Here is a 25,451-nt window from a genome sequence, read left to right on the forward strand (position 1 = left end):
AGTGCAAAGGAATTGCATGGCTACCAATCACTGGGTCAAGGACAGAGTGATAAATTGGCTTAGGGAAGATCCAACTCTTGGGCCTAAAGTTTTGAAGGGCAAGTGAGAGGAGAATACTGCATCCAGGTGAGCTACTACGTTGTTTGAGACTACCAGTAGATGGCATTAGATGAGATATTGGGTGGCTGGGAGGACAACTTTGTACATGTGTTTTCTTGGAAAAGAGAAATTGAGAAGAGGAGTCCTAGTAGTGTTGTAGAGGTTGAGTGGGATGTTTTGAATAGGAAAAGAAGATTCAGTAGGATGTTTGTAGCACTAAAGCCATGCATTGATGGCTTCCTTCAAGGTTGCAGACCTTATCTTGGCATTGACTCCACAGTTTTGACAGCAAAGTGGAAGGGGTAGTTAGCAGCTGCAGTAGGGATTGATGACCATAACTGGATGTTCCTAGTGGCCTATGGAGTATTTGGCAGAGAGACCAAGGAGAAGTGGTAATGGTTCATGAAGATGCTACACAAGGCTATTGGTTCCCCACCTGGTCTTGTTATTTCAACTGATGCAGGCAAAGAAATAGATAAGGCAGTTACCAAAGTCTTCACAAATGGTGTAGAGCACAGAGAATGCATGAGGCATCTTGTGAATAATTTCTAGAAGAGATTTAGGGGTGAAGTGTTTGAAAGGAACTTGTGACATGCATCAAGGTGCTATAGGCAAACAACCCATGATAGACACTGGAATGAGATGCTTAAGGCATGACCAAAGGCAACAACCTCGCTGATGGACAATCATAAACAGCTATGGGCAAGGTCAAAGTTCAGCACAACAAGCAAATGTGACTATGTCACCAACAACATAGCTGAGACCTTCAACAGTTGGATCAGGGAAGAAAAGTCCTTACTTGTTCTAGAACTCATGGACAAGATAAGGCAATTGATCATGGAGAGGTTTTGCACAAGAAGGCAGCTGGCCTCAAAGTTGTCTAGGTTTAAGGTTTTGCCTCATGTCATGAAGGAACTACACAACAAAAGCAAAAATCTGAGGTACACCATTAACAGGAGTGGTCGAATGGTGGGAGAAGTAGGAGGTGTGAATAAGGACCTAGTCCCATGGAGGTTCATTGTTGATCTAGAAAAGAAAGAGTGCACATGTAGAGGTTGGCAGTTAATTGGTTTGCCTTGTGTGCATGCCATAGCTTTCATTGGCACAAGAAGGGTAGAATTGGAGGACTTTGTGGACCCCTACTACTCTGTAGAAATGTTCAAAGTAGCTTATGCAACTGCTGTGCCACCTATGCCAGACAAGGAAGAATGGGAAAAGGTGGACATTGGCTTCAAACTCGTTCCTCCTCAATGTAATAGAGTAGCAGGAAGGCTAAGGGAAAGCAAGATGGTTGGTGCTGAAGAAGGTGGGTCAAGCAGCAAGGGCAAGAGAAGGTGTAAAAGGTGTGGTGGATTTGGCCACCTCCAGAAAACCTGTAATGAAACTGTCCAAGACCCTGATGCACCACCACCTGCACCACCAAAGAAGAGGAGGACTTACAAGCCAAAAGTGGTTGAGATTATAGAGACCACAGATGATCCATCTAAGAAAAAGAAGAGGAAGACCTCCTCTAAGGGGAAACAACCCAAGAAGAAGAAGGCGACTCCTGCTGAGCCTACACCTCCTGAACAAGCTACGCAGTGCGTGATCCATCTCTTGCCTTCATTTTTTCACTTAGTTTACTACATCTTAACCACATGTTTTATGTTGGAGGGTTCCAAACTCCCCGGTCACTAGGACCCAGGCCAAACACCAAGTGGCAGATAGCCCAAGGCCACTAACTAGGAGTCAGGCTAGCTCACAGCAATCGAAGCGCTTGCACTAGGAGCAAGAGGGCCCTGATGGACTTCTAGGCACTGCTATAAGGAAAATGGACCCTAGGCCCATTTACTTTTGATTTTGGTGTTTGATGACCAACACAACCAAATTGGACTAATGAATTTGTAAATAATTGTTTTATAGTTCAATAGGGTGCAAGACATGACATGGACGAAGGCGATGTGATGATCTGATGATCAACACCTCAAGAAAGACATTGGAAGATACATAGAAGACATACAAGATCAAGCAAACTCTAAGACACGAAGATAGGAACCAAGCCGGACGCTGAGCGAAGCAGTGACCGGACATGGCCCTATGAGGACTGGACATGTCCAATCAGTTGCTCGGCAATAGCAGGCATCAGCAACAGTGACCTGACACTGAGTAATAGTGACTAGATGCTGAGCGAAGCAGCGACCAGACGCTGAGTAGTAGTGACCGGACACTGAGCGAAGCAGTGATCGGACGTTGAGCAGTAGTGATTGGACACTGAGCGAAGCAGTGACCGAACGCTGAGCAGTAGTGACCGGACGCACGGACTTCACTGTTCATCGTCGCGGCAACAACTCAGTGAGAACCGGACGTAGCGGCACTGGATGACCGGATGCAGACGTTGAGTGAAGCAGTGACCAGACACTGAGCAGTAGTGATCAGACGCTGAGCGAAGCAATGACCGGACGCTGAGTAGTAGTGACCGAACACTGAGCGAAGTAATGACCGGATGCTAAGCAGTAGTGACCACACGCTGAGCGAAGCATTGACCGGACGCATGGACTTCACTGTTCATCGTCGTGGCAACAACTCAGTGAGGACCAGATGCAGCGGCACTGGATGACCGGATGCACAAAGTGCAGCGTCCGATCATGTCCAGAGAGGTTCCAGAGGGACGCAAATGCAACCGAACGCGTCTGGTCGATGATGACCGGACTCAGTCCAGAGTCCGATCAATGCGCACGCTCCAACGGTCAGGACGACCGGACGTGTCCAGTCAGAACGACAGTAGGGTCCGGTCAGTAGCAGAAAGTTGGGTTTCGTCCCCAACGGCTACTTTCTCAGTGGGGCTTATAATAGACCCCCAACCGGCCATTTGAGTAGTGTGGAGCAGAGAAAACATACCAAGGGTGTTAGTACACAATTTTAGTGATCTCCACTTGCATAGTGCTTAGTAATTCATTAGGTGATTAGCATAGATGTTTTGCGAAGTGCTTAGGTTGATTAGACCACCGATTATGCGCTTGCTCTAGGTTTAAGCCTAGTGTTTAGTGAGGTTTGCATACCTCTTACAACTTGGTGCTTGTGCGCACTATTGTTGTACATCGGAGGGGCTTATAGTCTTGCGAGATCACACCAACCGCGTCTGTGGTGTGGTTGCCACCGTGTACCGAAGGGAACAAGGCCCGCAGTGATTCGGCCGAAAGCTTGATAGTGAAGACGGTGGGGAGCGGTCCGGGAGAGGCTTGCCGAAAGGCACACCAGAGACCCACTTACGCGTGGGGAAGGCCCGGGGCTATCCACAGAGTTACCCAACCGGGAGCTTGGCCCTTGCGAGGGATTCCTTGCGAGGGGCTCCAACGAGGACTAGGGGGAAGCTTGCACGCTTCTTGATACCTCAGTAAAAATACAGGAGTCATCGATGGGAGTTTGTATATCTCTACCTTACTCTTTAGCTTCCACATTTACATTATTTGCATAACTCCTTTTGCAGTAGAGATAGCAACACACTAGTAAAATCGTAGTTGCATATTTAGATAGTTTATATTTAGCATAGGTTTTGCTAAGAATAGAAAAAGAGGCCATAGTTTAGAGTTAGAGTTTTAAGTTGCCTAATTCACCCCCCTCTTAGGTGTCATGGTCCCTTTCAATTGGTATCGGAGCCGGTTGGCTCAATTTGGACCTTTGGCTTCACCGCCGTTGAACCGACGCTATTTAAAGTGGTTGGGATGGATACCTCTAGGCCTCCGCACTTTAACGGCACTAACTTCCCCTACTATAAAGCTAGAATAGCTTGTCACCTTGAGGCAGTAGATTTGGGTGTTTGGAGAGTCACTCGTGATGGGATGAAACTCATTAAGAATCCCGATAAACCCACAAAGAGTGAAGAAAAAGAAATTCATTTCAATGCTAGAGCTAAAAATTGCTTGTTTGAATCTTTTAGCATGAATGTGTTTAACCAAGCGTTCACTTTAAATACGGCACATGAAATTTGGTTAAAACTCCAAGAGCTCCATGACGGCACAACTAATGTCCATGAGCAAAAACATTGTCTAGCTAAACAAAATTATGATTCCTTTAAAATGAATGATGATGAACTTGTTCGTGATATGTATTCTCGTTTGAATCTAATTATCAATGAACTCCATTCAATAGGATTAACAAAGCTAGATGATGTGGACATCATGACGAAGATCATCTCCATGCTACCACAAAAGAAATATGCAAGCATCATCACCATCCTTTACAACATGGAGGACTTGAGCACCATGACCCCAGCCATAGTCATTGGCAAGATAGTGTCATTTGAAATGTCACACAAGATGGGTCAAGAAGAAGCATTTTCATCAAGCAAAGGTAAAGCTCTCGCATGTAGTGAGAAAAAGAAGATGAAGGGCAAGCAAGTTGAGACAAGCTCAAGCTCAAGCTCCTCAAGTGAAGATGAAGAAGAAGATGAGGATGATGATGATGATGATGATGATTTAAGTGATGATGATCAATCTTCCTCCTCCACCTCCGACCTTGATGAAGAATCAATCAAAATTATCAACAAGGTGGAGAAGATGATCCAAAGGCTCAATGTCAAGGGTGTGCCCATCCAAATTCAAGATTTCATCTTCACCAATCAAAGAAATGAGCAAAGAAAGAAAGGATGCTATGGATGCGGTGAGTTGGGGCACTATGTGGAAGTTTGTCCAAACAAGCCTACACCTAGGACAAAGAAGAAGGCGTGCAAGGACAAAGCCACATCAATAAGGCCATGAGATGATTCTTCAAGTGAAGAAGAAGACCATCACAAGAGGCGAGGGCACAAGCACTCATCATCAAGCACCTCACGTGTGTGCCTTAGGCATGAGGTAACAAAAAGCCTATCCCTAGTGATAGTGACAATAATAGTGATAGTGATGATGAGCTACCTTCTTATGATGAAATTGTGCAAGAAAATCTTAACTTTGCTAAAGTTTGCACTAGTCAACAAAAGAAGCTTGAAAGATTAAAAGAAAAACTAGATAGCTCACAACAAGCTTATGCTACTTTGCTTGAATAATATGAAACTTTTGCCAATCTTAATATGGAGCTATCTACTAAAATTGAGCAACTTGAGACTAATGCAAATACAAATAATTGCACAATCAATGATGAGCAACTTGTAAACAAAAATGAAAAAATAAAGAAAAAGTTTGCTAACTCACAAGATGCTTATAAAAGTTTGCTTGCTAAAATGGAAACTATGTGCAAATGTTGTTATGAGCTAACTAATAAAGTTGCTAATCTTGAAGCCATTGGTTCTACTCCCACGGAGGCACCTAAAAAGAAAAATTCTATCTTTGACATGCCTAAAAAGGATGCTTCTACTTCTTACAATGATTTATGTTTAGACTCATCCTTGTGCAACCAAGTTTGTGTTGAGAAAGTTATTGTAGATACATGCACACAAGAGGTCACAATGGAGAATGAGCAACTCAAGCAAGAAGTGGCTCGCCTTACCAAGGACTTGACTCAAGTAAAAGGCAAAATGGAGCAACCTCAACTTCATCAAGATAACACCGTCAATGGAGTGAAGAAGCTTGATGAAGGACAAACCGTGGTTTGCTACGTATGCCACAAGGAAGGTCACAAATCCTATGAGTGCAAGGTGAAGAATGGGGGAGGAACTAAAAAGAAGGAGAAAAACAAAAAGGAAACAAGCAAGCTCTCCAACACCTACACCAACAAGGTGGACAAAAAGGCCTCCACACCTTATGTCTTGAAGAAGAAGAAAAATGACAATGTGGTGGCCATCAAGGTGAACAAGCAAGCCAACAATGGGGCCAAACGCGTTTGGGTGCCAAAGGAGATCATTTCCAACATGAAGAGCACCAAGAAGGTTTGGATCCCGAAAGGGAAGTGAGAAGTCTGATGGACCTCGGGGAATTTGGAGACTTGGCATAGTTTTGGGTGCATTTCATAGGGTGCATCATTATGAACAAGGAAATTGCCAAGTGGGTTAGTGAACACTATGGACCCAAATTCCCCTCCCCATGTTAGGTAACTAGATTTAATTTCTTGCAATCTCAATTAGCATCTAGTTCCTTTTCATGCCTCGGTTTGCATTTGCTTGCTTAAATATTTTATCTTGCATACACTAGGTATATCTTATGGTAGGCTTCCTCGGTTTCACTCTTAACCCTTGGAGCAAACCTACATGGTTTAAATTGTTTAGGAGCATGGCACATAGCTTGTTTTACAATTGTTCATCTAATATGTGCCAAAGTCCAAATTGTAGATAATTTCTCCCGAATATTACTTTCAAAAATGATTCTCACATTCATGTGATGTCATCATTCAAGTGGTATTTTTTATTCTAAAATCAATGTGCATGTCTCCTACAAGTATTCCATACTTGTGTGCATAAATTTAGGGGAGGTTACTCTACAAGTTGGATGCCTTGAGACTAACACCTTCTCAAGCTTATCATGTGTGTAGTAGTCTCATTGCAAGGAAAATGGAGTCCCCAGAGTTAAGCATCATACTTCAAATATCCACCACCTATTGCAAGTGGTATAAATCAAATTGGTTTCCACATGTGGTATTTCTAAACCAATATCATCTTGTTGATTTCACTTTGGTATTTATATGATTTCTCCATGTATTATATAAATTAAACTCCCTTGAGCATTAATTTGCCAATTATGCATAAACTACATTCTTCATCATATGTATGCATATATTTAGGGGGAGCTTAGTCTATGTAATGTGAGAGTCAAATTTTGTGACCTATTCCACTCCACATACAAAGGATCACAAAGTTTCACCCTCCCTTATGCTACTAATGTCTTTCTTTTTGGTGTTTGATTCCAAAGGGGGAGAATTTGTAGGACCAAAAGCAAGCCCGATCATAATAATTTACAAGTGGTAATGGTAATAATTTACAAGTGGTAATGGTCCGAGAAAGGGAGGATAGTGGATTTATGGAGTTAGGGGGAGGCTTAAATCCATAATGCCACATGGGGACATTTGCAAGGGCAAGATAAGTTTCCAAAGATGTTTTACCTGTGATATCTTTTAGCATCTTACAACCTTGCCCTTTGCATTGCATCCTAGCAAGTAAATAGTTTTTAAATTCCAATTTTTTTTATTATTTGCTTGTTTTGGTCGTGTTGTCATCAATCACAAAAAGGGGGAGATTGTAAGGAAAATGGACCCTAGGCCCATTTACTTTGGATTTTGGTCTTTGATGACCAACACAACCAAATTGGACTAATGAATTTGCAAGTAATTGTTTTGTAGTTCAATAGGGTGCAAGACGTGACTTGGACAAAGGCGACGTGATGATCCGATGATCAACACCTCAAGAAAGACATTGGAAGATACATAGAAGACATACAAGATCAAGCAAACTTCAAGACAGGAAGATAGGAACCATGCCAGACGTTGAGCGAAGCAATGACCGGACATGGCCCTATGAGGACCGGACGCGTCCGATCAGTTGCTCAGCAACAGCAGGCATCAGCAGCAGTGACTGGACGCTGAGCAGTAGTGGCCGGATGCTGAGCGAAGCAGTGACCGGACGCTGAGCAGTAGTGACCAGACGCTGAGCGCAACAGTGACTGGACGCTAAGCAGTAGTGACCGGACGCAGAGCGAAGCATTGACCGGATGCATGAACTTTATTGTTCATCGTCGCGGCAACAACTCAGAGAGGACCGGACGCAGCGGCACTAGATGACCGGACGCACAAAGTGTAGCATCTGATTATGTCCAGAGAGGTTCCAGAGCAACGCAAATGCGACCGGACGCGTCCGGTCGATGATGACCAGACTCAGCCTAGAGTCCGATCAACGCGCGCGCTCCAAAGGTCGGGATGACCGAACACGTCCGGTCAGGATGACAGCAGCGTCCAGTCAGTAGCAGAAAGTTGGGTTTTGTCCCCAATGGCTACTTTCTTAGTGGGGCTTATAAATAGACCCTCCAACCGGCCATTTGAGTAGTGTGGAGCTGAGGAAATATACCAAGGGTGTTAGTACACCATTTTAGTGATCTCCACTTGCATAGTGCTTAGTGATTCATTAGGTGATTAGCTTAGGTGCTTTGCGAAGTGCTTAGATTGATTAGACCACCGCTTATGCGCTTGCTCTAGGTTTAGGCCTAGTGTTTAGTGAGGTTTGCATACCTCTTACCACTCGGTGCTTGCGCGCACCATTGTTGTATATCAGAGGGGCTTGTTGTCTTGCAAGATCACACCAACCGTGTATGTGGTGTGGCTGCCACCGTGTATCGAAGGGAACAAGGTCTACGGCGATTCGGACAGAAGCTTGATAGTGAAGATGGTGGAGAGCCGTCCAGGAGAGGCTTGCCAAAAGGCACACCGGAGACCCACTTGCGCATGGGGAAGGCCCGAAGCTATCCATGGAGTTACCCGACCAAGAGCTTGGCCCTTGCGAGGGATTCCTTGCGAGGGGCTCCAACAAGGACTACAGGGAAGCTTGCACGCTTCTCAATACCTCAGTAAAAATACCGAAGTCATCGATGGGAGTTTGCATATCTCTACCTTACTCTTTAGCTTCTGCATTTACATTGTTTGCATAATTCTTTTTGTGATAGAGATAGCAACACACTAGCAAAACCATAGTTGCACATTTAGATAGTTTATCTTTTGCATAGGTTTTGCTAAGAATAGAAAAAGAGGCCATAGTTTAGAGTTAGAGTTTTAAGTTGCCTAATTCACCCCCCCCCTCTTAGGCGTCATGGTCCCTTTCAACTGCAAGCAACATGGAAAGAGAAGAAAGATTTTGTGACTTCTGTGCTTTTCTGTGTTTTATAGCTTCTGTGGCATATGAACACTGCTAGAACAAACAGCGACAACTAGAGGGCCATTTAGCTTGAGAACTTATAATGTATTGAACTTGGTATTGTAGTGAACTTGGTATTGTATTCTAGTGAACTTGTTATGCTTGCTGTGCCATCTACCTTATGATAATAATGTTGCTTGCTGTATTGAAGTTGGTAATGATGAAAATGTATTAAACTTGGCAATGTCAGATAACTGCATTTCATTCATTTCACAAACATTACAAAGCCAAGTTCATGCATTGTTATACACCAACATGCACATGGCAACAAAGCTAAGAACTCCTACAAACACACTGGCCACATTCATCCACCCATTCACTCTCTGCTCTCTAGCTATTCTACTCGTAGCAGCCGTCTGAGCAGATACAACATTGGTCAGGTTCAACAGAGAATTTTCCAATGCCTTCAAGCCTGCCCTCACTGTTGCAGCATCCATGTCATCTCCTATGCTTGTTGTCTTCCACATGAAGAAAGCGCACTGGTCGTTGCCCTGTTCACGCCGAAGAACACAAGATTGGGATGAAACTCTAGATCATGATTTGAAAAGGCCAAAAGGGACCACAAAGAAATGAAAATAACTCACCCAGTCCTAATTCCTGCACATATAGAACTGCTTGTCTGGGTTATTTTGGGTTCTAGAGGTCCGTTCTACAATGGTCGCCGTCCTACAGAAAGGGCACAGTGGTTGCGCCTCTCTCATTCCACGCGAAGCTGTCGAGAACGAAACGCCCGAGCCTATCGCGCATCTTGAACCGGCCTCTGCTTGCCCTTTCCTATCGATGATGCCCGCCAGCCGCCGCCGCTGCTGCAGCCGTCGCCGCCGCTTCCTTTATCGTGGAGACAGGGAAGGAGAGTGAGACGGGGTCCCGGTCGGTTATTATTTGGTCCAACCAGACCAGGTTTAGGTCGGACCTAAATGTGGCTCAGGGGCACCGGATGTTAATATTGAAAATTTCTCTCTCCTCAACCGGTGCAAAAGAATAAAATATGGGGCGCGGTGTCCTATGGCAAAATTGCAACGAACTAGAGTGTGTTCTAGCAAACAGCTCCACCTTATTTGTCCGTCAGCAAATGACCACCACTTTGGGTGTCCGCTAGCCAATTTTGCCATATATATGTCGTGTGTTTTTGTCGTTAGTTTAGCAAGCTGATTTGATGGGTGCTTAATCCTACTATATATTGCTCGCTCGTGTCGGTGAACATTTTTCGAGGACAAGAAAGGCCCTTGCACATGCATGGACCTTGTATGCAATGTTGCAGCGTGGGATATATATCATCCGATGACAGCACATATATATGGCTCCTTGCATATATGGACCATGAAGGGATCGTGACACATAAGAGAAGAGAGTAAATTATACTTTATAAAAAAGAAAAAAAAAGTCTAAATTACTGCCAACATGTTTGGCCTATGTTCAAATAACCCTCTAAACTAACATTTAATTCATTACTTCCTCCAACTATTTAAGTTGATCTAATTTACACCTTAGAAAGAATTTTGTTTTTTCCTCTATGTATAAATTGCGTTTTAGTTTCAAATTTTTTGAGGTGAAAGGTTTTCATCATTATGTTTTGTATGATATTATATCTCTAGTTTAATTCATCACTAAATTTCCTAAGCTATCAAAATAGTGGCAAAAGTTAAGATATTTTTTTAACATAACTTATGATGTCTTCTATCACATCACAAAAATTTATATTAAAACTTAACTTATACATAGACAAAAAATAACAAATTTAAACTAGACCAATGAAATAGTTGGAGGAAATAAATTGAACCAAATGTTAGTTTAGTGGGTTATCTGAATAGGCCAAACTTGGAGAAAGTAATTTGGAATTTTTTTCCTTGTAAAAACTAATGGCCTCTAATTCTACTGATAAAAACCTATGTAAGATTTCTATCTAAATGTGCAACTAGGTTTTGTTAAGTGTTGCTATCTTATTGCAAAAGATTTATGCAACCTAAATTTTAATCCTATGAACTAGCCTAGTCAGCTAAACTAGAAAGGTAAGCACACAACCTAGGTAAGCAAGTAAAGTGCGGATGCTTAAATATGATATCAAGAAGCTCATGCTCCTCCTTGTCCTCATTGGAGCCACTCACAAGGATACCCGGCCCAAGCTCTCAGTGGGGTAACTCCGTAAATAACTCCGTAAATAGCCCATGGTTCTTCCTCACGCGCAAGTGAGCCCCAGTGATGGCCTTCTTCTGGACCGCTCCCCACCGTCTTCACTATTGTGTTTAAGCCAAAACATCGCAGGTCAATGCATGGCCCTTTCGTACATGCTCAGCGACCTCTCCACACATTGGAGGATCTCACAAGACTACAAGCCCCTAGTGTATAAGCAATTGTGCGTGCAAGCACCGGGTGGCAAGAGGTATACAAGCCTCAGTAAACACTTATCGTAAACCTAGAGCAAGCACTGAAGTGGTAATCTAACTAGCCTAAGCACTTCACAAAGCACCTACACTAATCACATATGTGATCCTTAAGCACTTTAGTGGCTAAAGCAACTAGAGATGAGCATCAGCCTCCTATACCTTCATTGAGCCTCAGCCTCGTATACCTTCATTGAGATCCAACACACCCCAAATGGCCGGTGTTTACACCAAAATTTGGGAAGAAGAACGCGGGAACTCGAAAGCTTCCAAGATCGTGTCAATCAAGGAATCGATTACATAAGGATCAATATCAGCTGATTCAGATGCGACACTGGAATCGGCTCTCTTCGAATGACATCAGTAGATAACGACAATGAGCTACGGTTGACATCGGGAAATACATGTCGAACTCTACAAAAAGGGAAAGATTAGAGTCCAAGTTATCTTAAGATTAGGAAGGTTTTCTTTTATACCAAAGATTGTAATGAGTTGTACTTGAGTAGGATTCATGCTTAGGCTCCGGGTATAAATATTGGACCCCGGCTATTGTAAACGGACATCCAATCAATCAATACAAGTTACTTTTTCAGCTGTACGCCAACCCTTAGGAGTAGTGTAGATCTCAGCGAGCTCTTCAACAAGCAGGGCTGCATCGGTCCGGCCGACCTCCGGCTTGTCTGTAAGTACCGTCATGGCTTATACTTCTGTTTGTACGGCTGCATCGGTTAAGTTCGACCTCCACTACGAACTCTAGTATAAGCTAGTTATTGACTCTTATCTAGTTCAAGTACGGGTGTATCGGTTAAGTTTGACCTCCACTGCTCAAATTAGATTAAGGTCAAGTTATCGTCTCTACCTAAGGGTGGCGTCCTTCAGGTAGATTCATTAAGTTACCGATCTTGTTGATGTTCTTATTGTTATTAGTTTTCAGCAAAATCAATCTGCCCGATTGAGATCGATATAGCTCGGCCTCACATCCTTTTAGTCCATCGTTTGCTTTGTTACAATACGATATTTCTTACTTTGAGCGACGGGTTATGTTTTATCGGTTGTTCTACCTCAATCTTGATCGTGCATAGTACGCGGTTAAGGCACGTATGATCTTGAAGAGGTTTGCTGGCTAGTTAAATCTAGTCTATAGTTTGCTATTATGGCTGTAACGATCCGGTCGATCCCCACTGATGGCACTTTAGATTGGAGGATGCTAGTTCGTAGATTTGTTCTCGGTCAGGTGTGACCTTAACTGTTTGTTATGCCTGCATCGGCTAATAGCTGATTGCCTATGTTTTAACGCCTACATTGTGTTTCCATGATTCTGTTAAATATGAATAGATCTGATTACTTTGAAGGTTTGATTTGTTATCTTTATCACAGCTGCAATCGATCCGGTCGAACTCCACTGTTAGAGATAGCAGGTTAAATCTGATGAGTTCATAGATTTGTCCATGTTAAATAGTTGATTGTTCACATGCTATAGTTCCTTTTTCACCTGAATCGGCTATTTCAGCCGATTCGCTTGAGCTTTCACGTATATACTATGTCTTTCGGAAAGTCTATCAATGTGTAGATGGTTTTATGGATTCTTCGGTTTTGGTTTGTTATTATCATCATAGCTGCCATCGATCTGGTCGAATCTCACTGTTGATGATAACATATTAGATTCAGAGCGTTTGTAGATCCATTTGTACTAAACAGTCGATTTGTTCGCATGCTATATCCTTTCTCGTTAGATTCATCGGCTCAATGCTTTACACTAGTAATACCCACCAATCTGATGATTTTACTTAAATTTGCGTGTATGGTACTTATCAACATAAAATCAATCATGATTCACAAGCTTTACAGTCCGTAAACAGCCGATTTCTTCGCGTATCGGTCGTTTAGTCGATTTTTCCCGTCTAGCTGCTCCCGAAGCGGCACACTTGGAACTGTCTGGGCAAAAACCGGCATGTTCCTCTTAAAATTACTAAAAAACTTTCTTTTCTTATCAATTGTAGGTCAAATTGACTAGCACGCCTCGAGAGGAATTCATAGGATCGGCTGGTCCTGCGTTGAAGCCAAGTAGATCTCCGAGTTCACCCTAAGCAGATCTTTCCGGCTTGCTGTGTGCCCAGTGCATCGACACGTTTTTACGCTGATAGCCGGCTATGGGGGTATATATAGGCTCCCCTCGAAATATAGTTGTTGGCCAAAGGCTACACCTTCTGCAGACTCATCGGAAAGATCCGGTCGGGTTACCGGAGACATCCAGTGCCTTGCCACGTTGAATAGACATTGTCGACCGTTGCTAGCCTGTGATTCTTTCTCCAATGTTACTCCGGCGCTGTCACCGGAGAGATCCGGTGACCACCAAACCTTCTATAGAACTGCTGGGAACCGATGCTTTCTCTGATGCTAGTGTCCCGATATCACTAGAGTTATCCGATGGGTGAGAATTGTTTTTGCCGGATTGTTTCACGCGCGCTGCATTCTCCAATGCTTGGCAACGCCACACCACCGAAGCTTTCCTTTTCGGTGGGTCCTTGAAGACTGACTGCAGGGTCCTCTCGACCGTTTTCTTCAGTGCCTCTGTCTAGGAAGCAGCGGAGCTTTCCGGTGCTTGCGGTTTGATTGGTTTTGCTCTAGGGATGTAAGTTCAAACACAACAGCAGCCACACACTTTGCCGAGTGCCCCATGCACTCGGCAAAGGCGCCCATGCACTCGGCAAATCCTTTGCCGAGTGCAACACTCGGCAAAGAGGCTCTGTCGAACCTTTTTCACGGTAAAGTCTGCTTTGTCGAGTGCCAAATCTCGGGCACTCGGCAAAGGCTTTGCCGAGTGTCAAGCTGGCACTCAGCAAGGATTGACGGCCGTTGGCCGAAGGCTCACGCCGTCATAATTTTTTTTAATTTCTTTGCCGAGTGCAACACTCGGCAAAGAATTTTCTTTTTTTCAAAATTCTTTGCCGAGTGCCATAGCGCCGAGGCACTCGGCAAAGCCTGTTTTTATTTTTTTTTAAATTTTCTTTGCCGAGTGCCACTGCCAAGGCACTCGGCGAAGCATTTTTTATTTTTTTTAATTTTCTTTGCCGAGTGCAATGGCCATTGCACTCGGCAAATCTGGGAAATTGTTGCTGCTATTTTCCCAGCTTTGCCGAGTGCAATGGTCATTGCACTCGGCAAAGCCACAGCAAATTTTTTTTTGTTTTTTGCTTTTCCATGTAAACATCAGTGCATATATATATATTAGAAATCACAATTCAACACAATATATCAGAAACCACATATATATATCACAAACGACCAATTATGTCCGAAATCCATAATATATTACAAACCACAAGTTCAAAGTTCACAAGTTCAATACATAAAGGCATGCCTACATAAAACCGACTCCGGAAGCGGCTCACGGCGAATGTGAGGGTTGTGACGCCCCAACTTGCGATGCCGGCGACCCTCCGAGATGGTTCGACGCCGCCCACGATTGATGCTGCACAAAAGAGAAGAGATTGCACGTGAGTGACAAGATAAAAATGTAAGCAGTTTAAAGAAAAGTTGAAAATTTCGGCAGCACCTCCCGTGCACGGGGAGGTTTCCAAAACCTGCAAGAAAAACATCGGCACGAAGGCCGACAACCACATTTCCGGCACGAAGGCCGACACATCAACAAACCCGCGCATGAAGGCCCACACATCAACAAATCCGGCACGAAGGCCATCGCTAGGTTTGACACTAAGCATGAGCATAGAAAGTAAAGCATCCGTACTCATACTCACCGGAGTAGAATCTAGACGATGTGGTGGTGGTGGTGGTGGTGGTGCAAGCAGGTTGGCTAGGATCTCCCAACCTTGTTGCAGCCCAAGTTGTTGCATGAACTGGAGCAAACCTGCTTCTTGGGCCTCCAAAGCTTGTAGCCTCTGACGCTCGGCCTCCCGCTCAGCAAGCTGGGCCTCCGGTTGGGACCGAAGTTGCTGCAGCTCGGCCTGCAATATTTGACACCAATGTTTCAATAATGCATAGCTAAGGAATGTAAATGACAAAGAACGAAGAATGAAACTGGAATACTTACCTGGAGTGCCGCTACCGATGATGGCCATTGCCTTATGGGCACGCTAGAGCTCATGCTCGCTGTTCGGAGGCGGTGGAGAGGAGGAGTAGAGCCCGTGTCGAGGATGCAGTCGCCAATCTAGAAATGCCCATGCTTCTTACCTTCCCCCACCCTCATCACGAGCTCAGGATCAAGGCGCTCCTCGGTCCTCGGATTGTAGTCAGGCCCATGGACTGACCTTGCCGCCTCCGTTTAAGAAGTGAGGCGGGTGTGGATGCTAGAGTTGGTGTACGCCTCTGGGCCTGCAACCGGGTTGTACTCGATGTTGGACTTTGCCGGGCCCATGTGGGCCAGAGCATACGTCGTGAGTTGGCCAATTGGCTGGCCACCATGCGCCGCCGACTATGAGAAAGACAACAACATGTGGTAAGAAATAATGCAAAACTGAGCGCGGCTAGATAAGACAAATGGTGGAGACTTACATATGTCTTCGCATACTTGCTGAGGCTGGTGCTGCCCTGATGGTGAGGTACACCTGGCATCATCATACGGTGCTTGCTTTTCTCTTGGTGCGCCCTCTGCTAGTCCGCGTCCAACCATTTGTCCACTATAGCAGCCCAGCAATCGGGGTGGGTGGCGCACCAGTTTGGAATCACCTACAAGCCATCATAAGATCAAATTAGGCATAGTTAATCTCAGAAGAAATCAATAGGAGATGTTTTCTATTTACCTGTAGGTACTGCTCCCTGGTAAGAACCTCTGTCTCCCTTCTTGCCTGTGTCTTGTTGATTCTTCTGTTACGGAAGGTGGCGTTGTAGTCTCTATGCGCCTGGAGGCGAGCCTCGTAATACAAGTCCGAGACATGCCTTTTACAGGAAGCGTAAGCCACCTGATACGCCCTATCCTCCTGTCCCGGCTAGCATCTGAAGAAGTCCTGCATAAAGACATGAGGTATCCATTATTTTGTTTAAAGAATGTGCATTGAATGCAATGAATTGAGGGTCGTAGTGCGAGAAAGGCTTACCCACAACTCCTGAATCACCCGATTCACCAAGTTTCTATGCTCAGTGTCGGTGGCAACGAGGGCGTACTAGTCGAACGAGGGTACCACTGGGTCCTCATCCTTTGACGTCCACACCAGGCCAGGGAAGTGTTCCCTACACAGAAGTCCTAGGATCCCATTGACATTGCGAGCCTCGATCCCCTCCTCCACAAGCATCCAGTTCCTGCACAAGTGGTTAACAATAGTTATTATTAGCTCTTATTATCATTTTTCAACATATCAAATGAAGAACATATGAAGTTACTTACTTATCCTCCTCGGGTGCAATCAGTGGGCATCGGTGAGGAGGAATCGGTCACTTCGGGAGCTGGCTAGGACCTCGCAAGTAGGGTTTGGAGGCTACAGAGGAAGTCGAACCCCCTACCCCCTCCTCGGACATGTGCGGAACCACCTCCTCGTCATACATCTATGGAGCCGCCTCCTCGCCCACCATGGGCAGAGGGCCGTCGTTGTCCCTAGAAGAGCACGAGGAGCCACGCTCGTGGTCAGTCGACGGCTCCCGCCTAGGCCTGCCCCTTGGCCTCCTCTGCCTCTGTGACGTCTCCGCCTCCGCCTCCGTCTCCTCAGCCTATGGCGTGTCCCTCGATCTCATGTAAGTCGAGTGACAGCTCCTCCTAGTGGGCCCCATCACCTGCAATTAAAAAGAATAAACCAGTATTAGTCAAGATAAACGAGAAGTACTTAGCAAGGTATGCAAAAAAAGAAAATGTAATTACAAAATAACATAGTATTACATGTATTTCTAATATTCTTCATGATCGGGATTATCTGAACGATAGGTATCGTCATCACTATCAAGAGCCTCCAAATCGTCAACAACCTCATCCTCATCGCTGTCGTTGCCTAGTTGTAGTCCGTCAAGCATTTTCAAGTCTCTCGGATCATGCACCTCATCTGCAGCTTCCTCGTCAACAACCCATTCCTCGTCTACTTCCATTACAATCTCTCCTGTTAAGTCTATCTCAAGCATCCCTGGTAGCCCCTCGTCTTGTTGATAGAACACCCCGTCATCATGCGTGGGTGGGTTCAAGTTGTAATCATCATCGTTTGGGCAAGGTAATTTACCATGTGGTGATACCTTGTGCACAATATACCAACCCTGAAGACGTGGGTCGGTTTTGCAAGCATATGGACAATAATAAACTTGCCTGGCTTGTTGAGCCACAATATAGACATCATCTTCTGGATAGAAGGAATCCTGTCTAGTTTCGACTATCCCAAGTTTAGGGGACTTTTTGGATACTGCAGGATTAAACCACTGGCATTTGAATATGACTGGCCTAGGTGCTTTTTCACCATGGTATTGGAGCTCGTATATTTCTTCAAATGTGCCATAATAGTCCTCCTGCTCAGCACCGGGCGTAACTACTCCGGGCGTATATACTCAGGTATTCGTGGTCTTTGCATTGGGCCGACTCTTCTCGTAGCTTGTTGTGTGAAAGTGATATCCATTCATGTCATAAGCGTTAAATGACGAGACCTTATAGTCAAAGCCTTTGCCCACTTGTCGTAATTCGGCACTTATAGACAAATCACTTTGGCACTACAAGGTAAAGCAGGAGAGAAATGAAATTAGGTAACTAGGAACGCCAAACTTGGAACGAGCTAAGTTGGTCAAAAGGTACCTTTCTTTGGAACCATGTAATGAAATCATGCGAACCATGTTTAAGAAGGGTCTCTCATTCATGGTTAGAAGGTGTCCTTGGATGATGCCAGTATTGGTCAAAAAATTCCCTGCATCGACAAGCAACAAGGTTGTTGGATGCAGAAAAGATGACTAGCTATGTAACAAGTTCGTTGAGAATTTACGTCTAATACTTGTCGACTTCATCAAGGTTCGTCAACACGTGGAGCATGATCTTGCGCCACTCTTCATTGGTCAAGAACTTTTTGGATGCTCCACTTGATCTCCCATGTTGCCCTTTGAATAGGCTGAGGGTCGATTCATTTTCGTCCTCGTTGTAACGAGGGGGTGGATTATGCACGCTAGGAAGGTTGTCACTATAGTATAATGTTGTGAAGTTTGACACCTCCTCACGAATGAATGCCTCTGCTATGGAAGCCTCAATCCTGCCTTTGTTTCCACATTTCTGGCGAACAGTCTTTAGACATCTCTCGATTGGATAGCACCAACGGTTCTGCACGGGCCCCCCATTTGGACCTCGTTTGGGAGGTGCAAAATCAAATGCTGCATCGACAAGAAAAAGCCAGGTGGAAAGATCTTCTCCAACTTACAGAGCAACTTGGGTGCCATTTTTTCCAACTCCTCAACCACTTTTAGAGAGATCTCCATGGCACAAAGCTGGCGGAAGAAAAAGCTCAACTCTGCCAGCACCTTCCAGACATGCTCAGGGACGTAGCCATGAACCATCGACTGAAGAAGCCGCTCAATCCATATGTGGAAGTCATGACTCTTCATCCCTAACACTCGGCCAGTATCTGGGTTCACTCCCCTCCTCAGATTCGCTGCAAACCCATCAGGGAAACTTAATGTCTGCATCCATTGTATCACTTCCGTCCTGTGCTTCTTTTCCAAGACGTAATCGGCCTTACCTTTTCCATGGTTTGCCATCGCTTGGAGGCAGCATCTGTAGCTTTGGTCTATCGCATAGTGTTGCCATGTCTACTCTAGCCTTAGGGTTGTCCTTTGTCTTGCCAGGAATGTCCATGAGTGTTGCCCAAAGTGCTTCGGCGACATTCTTCTCATTGTGCATTACATCTATGTTATGTGGAAGGAGAAGGTCATCAAAATAGGGAAGCCTCTCTAATCCCAACTTATGAGTCCACATATGTTCCACACCATAGCCCACAAAGCGATCTTTGTTTGGATTATCTTTCTTTGGATTAACTTTCTTTCTTTTACCCTTCTTTGGATTATCTTTCTGCGCCGGTGAAAGGTCCTAATGGCTAGAGGGGGGGTGAATAGCCTAATAAAAATTTCTACAACAACACTTAACCAAATGGTTAGACAATTATGAGGCGAAGCAAGTGTTGCGCTAGCCTACTCAAAATGCAAGCCACCTACCACAATTCTAGTTTAGATAGTGTCAATTCACACAAGAGCTATGACACTACCCTATGTTAGTGTGCTCTCAAATGCAAACTAAAGAGCCACACCAACCAAGCATGCAAGCTCTCACAACTAGCTACACTAAAGAGCTTGTCAACTAGTTTGTGGTAAAGTAAAAAGAGTGATCAAGAGGGTTATACCACCGTGTAGATGAAAGAACCAATCAATCACAAAGATGAATAACAATGAAGACCAATCTCCTCAGAATCAATGATGAACACAATGATTTTTACCAAGGTTCACTTGCTTGCCGGCAAGCTAGTCCTCGTTGTGGCGATACACTCACTTGGAGGTTCACGCGCTAATTGGCTTCACACGCCAAACCCTCAATAGGGTGCCGCACAACCAACACAAGATGAGGATCACACAAGCCACGAGCAATCCACTAGAGTACCTTTTGGCGCTCCACCGGGGAAAGGTCAAGAACCCCTCACAATCACCACAATCGGAGCTAGAGACAATCACCACCCTCCGCTCAACGATCCTTGCTGCTCCAAGCCATCTAGGTGGCGGCAACCACCAAGAGTAACAAGCGAAATCCACAGCGAAACACGAACACCAAGTGCCTCTAGATGCAATCACTCAAGCAATGCACTTGGATCACTCCCAATCTCACAAAGATGATGAATCAATGATGGAGATGAGTGGGAGGGCTTTGGCTAGGCTCGCAAGGTTGCTATGTCAATGAAAATGGCCAAAGATATGAGCCATAGCCGGCCATGGGGCTTAAATAGAAGCCCCCACGAAATAGAGCCGTTGTACCCCTTCACTGGGCACAACACGGGGTGACCGGACGCTCCGGTCAGACTGACCGGACGCTAACCCTCAGCGTCCTGTCGCCCGATGGACGCCACGCGTCACCAGCTTCAAACGCTGTTCCTTAGATTTAAACGGCTATGAAGCTGACCGGACGCTCCGGTAAAACTGACCGGACGCTGAAGCCCCAGCGTCCGATCGTTTCCAGTAAGCTCCCCGAGGCTTATTTCTTCGACCGGACGCGTCCGGTCCACCTTGACCGAACATAGTCTAGCGTCCGATGGTTAACCCTAGGCACTGTGCCGTCTTACCAGTTCGACCGAACGCAAGCAGCCAGCGTCCGGTCAGTTGACCGACGCCAGCGTCTTCACGACCAACTCCTTTTCACTTCTAACTTCTCCACCCTTGCTCAAATGTGCCAACCACTAAGTGTATCACCTTGTGCACATGTGTTAGTGTATTTTCACAAACATTTTCAAGGGTGTTAGCACTCCACTAGATCCTAAATGCATATGCAATGAGTTAGAGCATCTAGTGGCACTTTGATAACCGCATTCCGATACGAGTTTCACCCCTCTTAATAGTACGGCTATCAACCCTAAATGTGATCACACTCTCTAAGTGTCTTGATGACCAAAACAAAAATAGCTCCTACAAAATATACCTTTGCCTTGAGCTTTTTGTTTTTCTCTTTCTTCTTTTCAAGTTTAAGCCCTTGATCATCGCCATGCCATCACCATTGTCATGTTATGATCTTCATTAGCTTCTCCACTTGAAGTGTGCTACCTATCTCATGATCACTTGATAAACTAGGTTAGCACTTAGGGTTTCATCAATTCACCAAAACCAAACTAGAGCTTTCAATCTCCCCCTTTTTGATAATTGATGACAACCCTTATACAAAGATATGAAATAAAATTCAATTGAATCCATGTTGCTTGCCCAAGCATATTTACCATGTGTAAAAGGATATGGACAAGTTTCATGAACCCCAAATGGAAGCAATTACTCCCCCTACATATGTGCTAAGAGTTTGGATTGTAGCTTGCACATATGCCTAGATAGGAAATATAGGAGTCAATGTCTACCACATGATGCTAAGGTATAAAAGATGGACCTTTGAAGCGTGATACCAATTCAGAGTGCACCAATATCCCATCCTTAGCACCATGGTTAGCTCAATACCACTTGGAAACATACTTTAGAAAGATACCACTTGTAAAGACTTTCTTGGAAATGAAAGTTATCTAGTAATTTCATTTCATCATTCAATCTTACAACTAACATACATCACACAAGCATGGATGTTTAAATTTAATACTTGTGTCATGCAAGCAAACATATGAAATGCATATTCAAATGCACCATACAAGTTCATGAGCTTGCTCCCCCTACTTGTGTGCTAAAAAAAAATTTTAGTTGATCCCTTTCCTTTGTCATATCTCTCCCCCTATGTCATATATCAAGATATCTTTATGTTTCACTCATATCTTTATGTTTCATTCTCTTTAAGATATTTCTTCCCCTTTTTCACTATCTTTGCTACTATCTTTGTTTCTCTCCCCCTTTGTCATCAATGACCACAAAGGTTCTAAATATAGATAGTATTACTTGTAGGGTCAAGATTATCAATATCAATCAATGGGGTGAGGATCATTTTCCCAAATTTGGTTCAAACTAGAATATATGCCAAAGATATTTAACTCGGTTTGATCCAAGGACAAGCTTCTTCACACCTCCAAATAAGGGTTATCTTGTACCATGTTGAGTTAAACACTTATAGTTCATTTTCTAGCTTAAATACTAGGTTTACAAGCCCATAAACATGTCATATGCTATCACTAGATCAAGTCAAGCATAGAAGCAATAGTGATATCATATAAACATCAAAATCATTTGATTTTCATGAATGAGCCTAATAAAATAGAACCACTTGAGAGGTCCTAATGAAATTAAAGAATATGACTAGATGCACTAATCATGTCCTTAGCAAAGATGTATGTCATGCCAATCAACTTTTACCTTGGATTGCTTGAAGGAGAGGCATGTCATATGAGTGGGGGTGCATCAACACATATTTGAGAAATCCAATATGTTCAACTCATTCCTTAGCTTGCAAAACATTTTCTCATCCAATGGCTTGGTGAATATATCGGCAAGTTGATCTTCGGTGCCTGCACTCTCAATGCAAATGTCCCCTTTTTGTTGGTGATCTCTTATGAAATGATGGCGGACATCAATGTTCTTAGTTCTTGCATGTTGAACCGGATTGTTTGTCAACTTGATTGCACTCTCATTGTCACATAGCAATGGCACTTTCTTGAACTTGATTCTAAAGTCACTCAAGGTGGCCTTCATCCAAAGTACTTGTGCACAACAACTACCGGTGGATATGTATTCGGCTTCGGTGGTTGATAATGCAACACTATTTTGCTTCTTTGATGACCATGAAACAAGTGATCTTCCCAATAATTGATAAGTGCCCGAGGTGCTCTTCCTTTCAACCTTGCATCCCGCATAATCCGAGTTGGAGTAACCAACTAGCTCAAACTTTGCTCCTTTGGGATACCACAAACCAACATTTGGTGTATGCTTCAAGTACCTTAATATTCTCTTTGTAGCCTTCAAATGACTTTCTCTTGGTGAGGCTTGAAATCTTGCACACATGCATACACTAAACATGACATCCGGCCTTGATGCGGTCACATAGAGTAGGCTTCCAATCATAGACCGATACTTTTGATCCACCATATTTCCACTTGCATCACTATCCAAGTTGTCATTGGTTCCCATTGGTGTGCTAATGACTTTGCTATCAATCATGCCAAACTTCTTGATCATATCCTTGATGTACTTGCCTTGACTCACAAATGTACCATTCTTCAATTGCTTGATTTGAAGACCAAGGAAGTAACTCAACTCTCCAATTATGGACATCTCAAACTCATTAGCCATCATCTTTCCAAACTCATCACAAAAATCTTGATTGGTTGATCCAAATATGATGTCATCAACATAGATTTGCAATACGAATAGATATTTTCCAATCTTTTTGATGAAAAGAGTGGTGTCCACCTTGCCCATTGTGAACCCTTTAGAGAGGAGGAAGTCCCTCAATCTCTCATACCATGCTCTAGGTGCTTGCTTCAAGCCATACAATGCCTTCTTCAACTTGTATACATGGTTGGGCTTCTTATCATCTTCAAAACCGGGAGGTTGCTCAACATATACTTCTTCATTGATATAACCATTGAGAAATGCACTCTTAACATCCATTTGATAGAGCTTGATGTTGTGGGCACAAGCATAGGCTAGCAAGATTCTAATTGCTTCCAATCTAGCAACCGGGGCATATGTTTCTCCAAAGTCAAGACCTTCAACTTGAGTATAGCCTTGTGCTACTAATCTTGCTTTGTTCCTTACTACTATCCCATCTTGATCTTGCTTGTTTCTAAAGACCCATTTGGTTTCAATTACATTGTGTCCCTTTGGTCTTTCTACTAATTCCCATACTTGATTTCTTGTGAAGTTATTCAATTCTTCATGCATAGCATTCACCCAATCAACATCCTTCAAAGCTTCATCTATCTTCTTTGGTTCAATGGATGACACAAATGAGAAGTGTTCACAAAACGATGCCAATCTTGATCTTGTTTGCACACCTCTTGAAATATCTCTAATTATAGTGTCCAAAGGATAATCTCTTGCAATACTTGTTGGTTGGAGCAATGGAACTTGATTGCTTCCACTTGCTAGATCATTGGGTTGAGATGATGTACTAGCCACTTGATCTTGATCAATGTCATGAGAGTCACTTGAACTAACTTGATTTGTATCATTTTGCACATTTGAGTTAGAAAGCACTTGCACCTGATCATCTTCATCATCATTCACTTGCCTAGGCCTCAATTCACTAATATCCATGTTCTTCATGGCATTTGAAAGTTGAATGCCTCTAGCATCTTCCAAGTTCTCATTCTCTACTTGTGAACCCTTGGTTTCATCAAATTCAACATCATGAACTTCCTCAAGAGTACCACTATCCAAATTCCAAACTCTATATGCTTTGCTTGTAGTGGAATAACCAAGTAGGAATCCTTCATCACGTTTCTTATTAAACTTGCCCAATCTAGTGCCTTTCTTCAAGATATAGCATTTGCAACCAAAGACCCGAAAATATGCAATGTTGGGCTTTCTACCATTCAAGAGCTCATATGGTGTCTTCTCTTTCAATCGGTGACAATAGAGGCGGTTGCTACAATTGCAAGCCGTGTTGATAGCTTCGGCCCAAAAAGATTGACTCACATTGTACTCACTAAGCATAGACCTTGCCATATCAATGAGTGTTCTATTCTTTCTCTCAACAAGGCCATTTGATTGAGGTGTGTACTTGGCCGAGAATTGATGTCTAATTCCAAATTCATCACATTACTCATCAATTCTAGTATTCTTGAACTCACTACCATTGTCACTTCTAACTCTCTTGATGGTTGTTTCAAACTCATTGTGAATGCCCTTGACAAGTGATTTGAATGTTGCAAACACATCACTTTTGTCCACTAGAAAGAATACCCATGTGTATCTAGTGTAGTCATCTACTATCACAAATCCATATTTGTTTCCACTGATACTAGTGTATTGTGTTGGCCCAAACAAATTCATGTGCAATAACTCAAATGCTTTACTAGTGCTCATCATACTTTTCTTAGGATGGGTGTTTCCAACTTGTTTTCCAGCTTGACAAGAGCTACAAAGCTTATCCTTTTCAAACACAACATCTTTCAAGCCTTTAACTAAGTCATGCTTAATCAATCTATTCAATTGTTTCATTCCAACATGACCAAGCCTTCTATGCCATAACCAACCCATGCTAGACTTAGTGAACAAGCATGTAGATAATTTAGCTTTACTAGCATTGAAATCAACCAAGTATAGATTCTCATATCTAAAGCCTTTGAAGATCAAGTTAGAGCCATCTACACTTATGATCTCTACATCATCTACTCCAAATATGCATTTGAATCCAAGATCACACAATTGAGCCACGGATAGCAAATTGAAATTCAAGCTCTCAACTAGCAATACATTGGATATGCTCATGTCATTGGATATTGCAATCTTACCAAGCCCTTTGACCTTGCCTTTGCCATTATCACCAAATGTGATACTATCATAACCATCATTGCCATTGGTGTTGATTGAGTTGAACATTCTTGCATCACCGGTCATGTGTTGAGTGCACCCACTAT

General features: G+C 43.6%; 1 protein-coding gene across 1 annotated transcript; it reads left to right on the top strand.

Moving 5' to 3' along the window:
- The first annotated feature begins 777 nt into the window (after nt 1-777).
- Nucleotides 778-13,293, top strand: LOC136510178 (uncharacterized). The gene is made up of 2 exons (XM_066504725.1): nt 778-1,679; nt 13,284-13,293. Exons 1-2 carry the CDS (start codon nt 778-780, stop codon nt 13,291-13,293), a joined length of 912 nt encoding a protein of 303 aa, XP_066360822.1.
- The last annotated feature ends 12,158 nt before the right edge of the window (nt 13,294-25,451 follow it).

Source organism: Miscanthus floridulus, chromosome 16 (genome assembly GCF_019320115.1).
Source record: "Miscanthus floridulus cultivar M001 chromosome 16, ASM1932011v1, whole genome shotgun sequence".
In the NCBI taxonomy this organism is placed as follows: Eukaryota; Viridiplantae; Streptophyta; class Magnoliopsida; order Poales; family Poaceae; genus Miscanthus; species Miscanthus floridulus.

Bases quoted from the DNA above. Each gene is read 5' to 3' on its own strand.
- LOC136510178 (XM_066504725.1), top strand. From the start codon at position 778: ATGGACAATCATAAACAGCTATGGGCAAGGTCAAAGTTCAGCACAACA.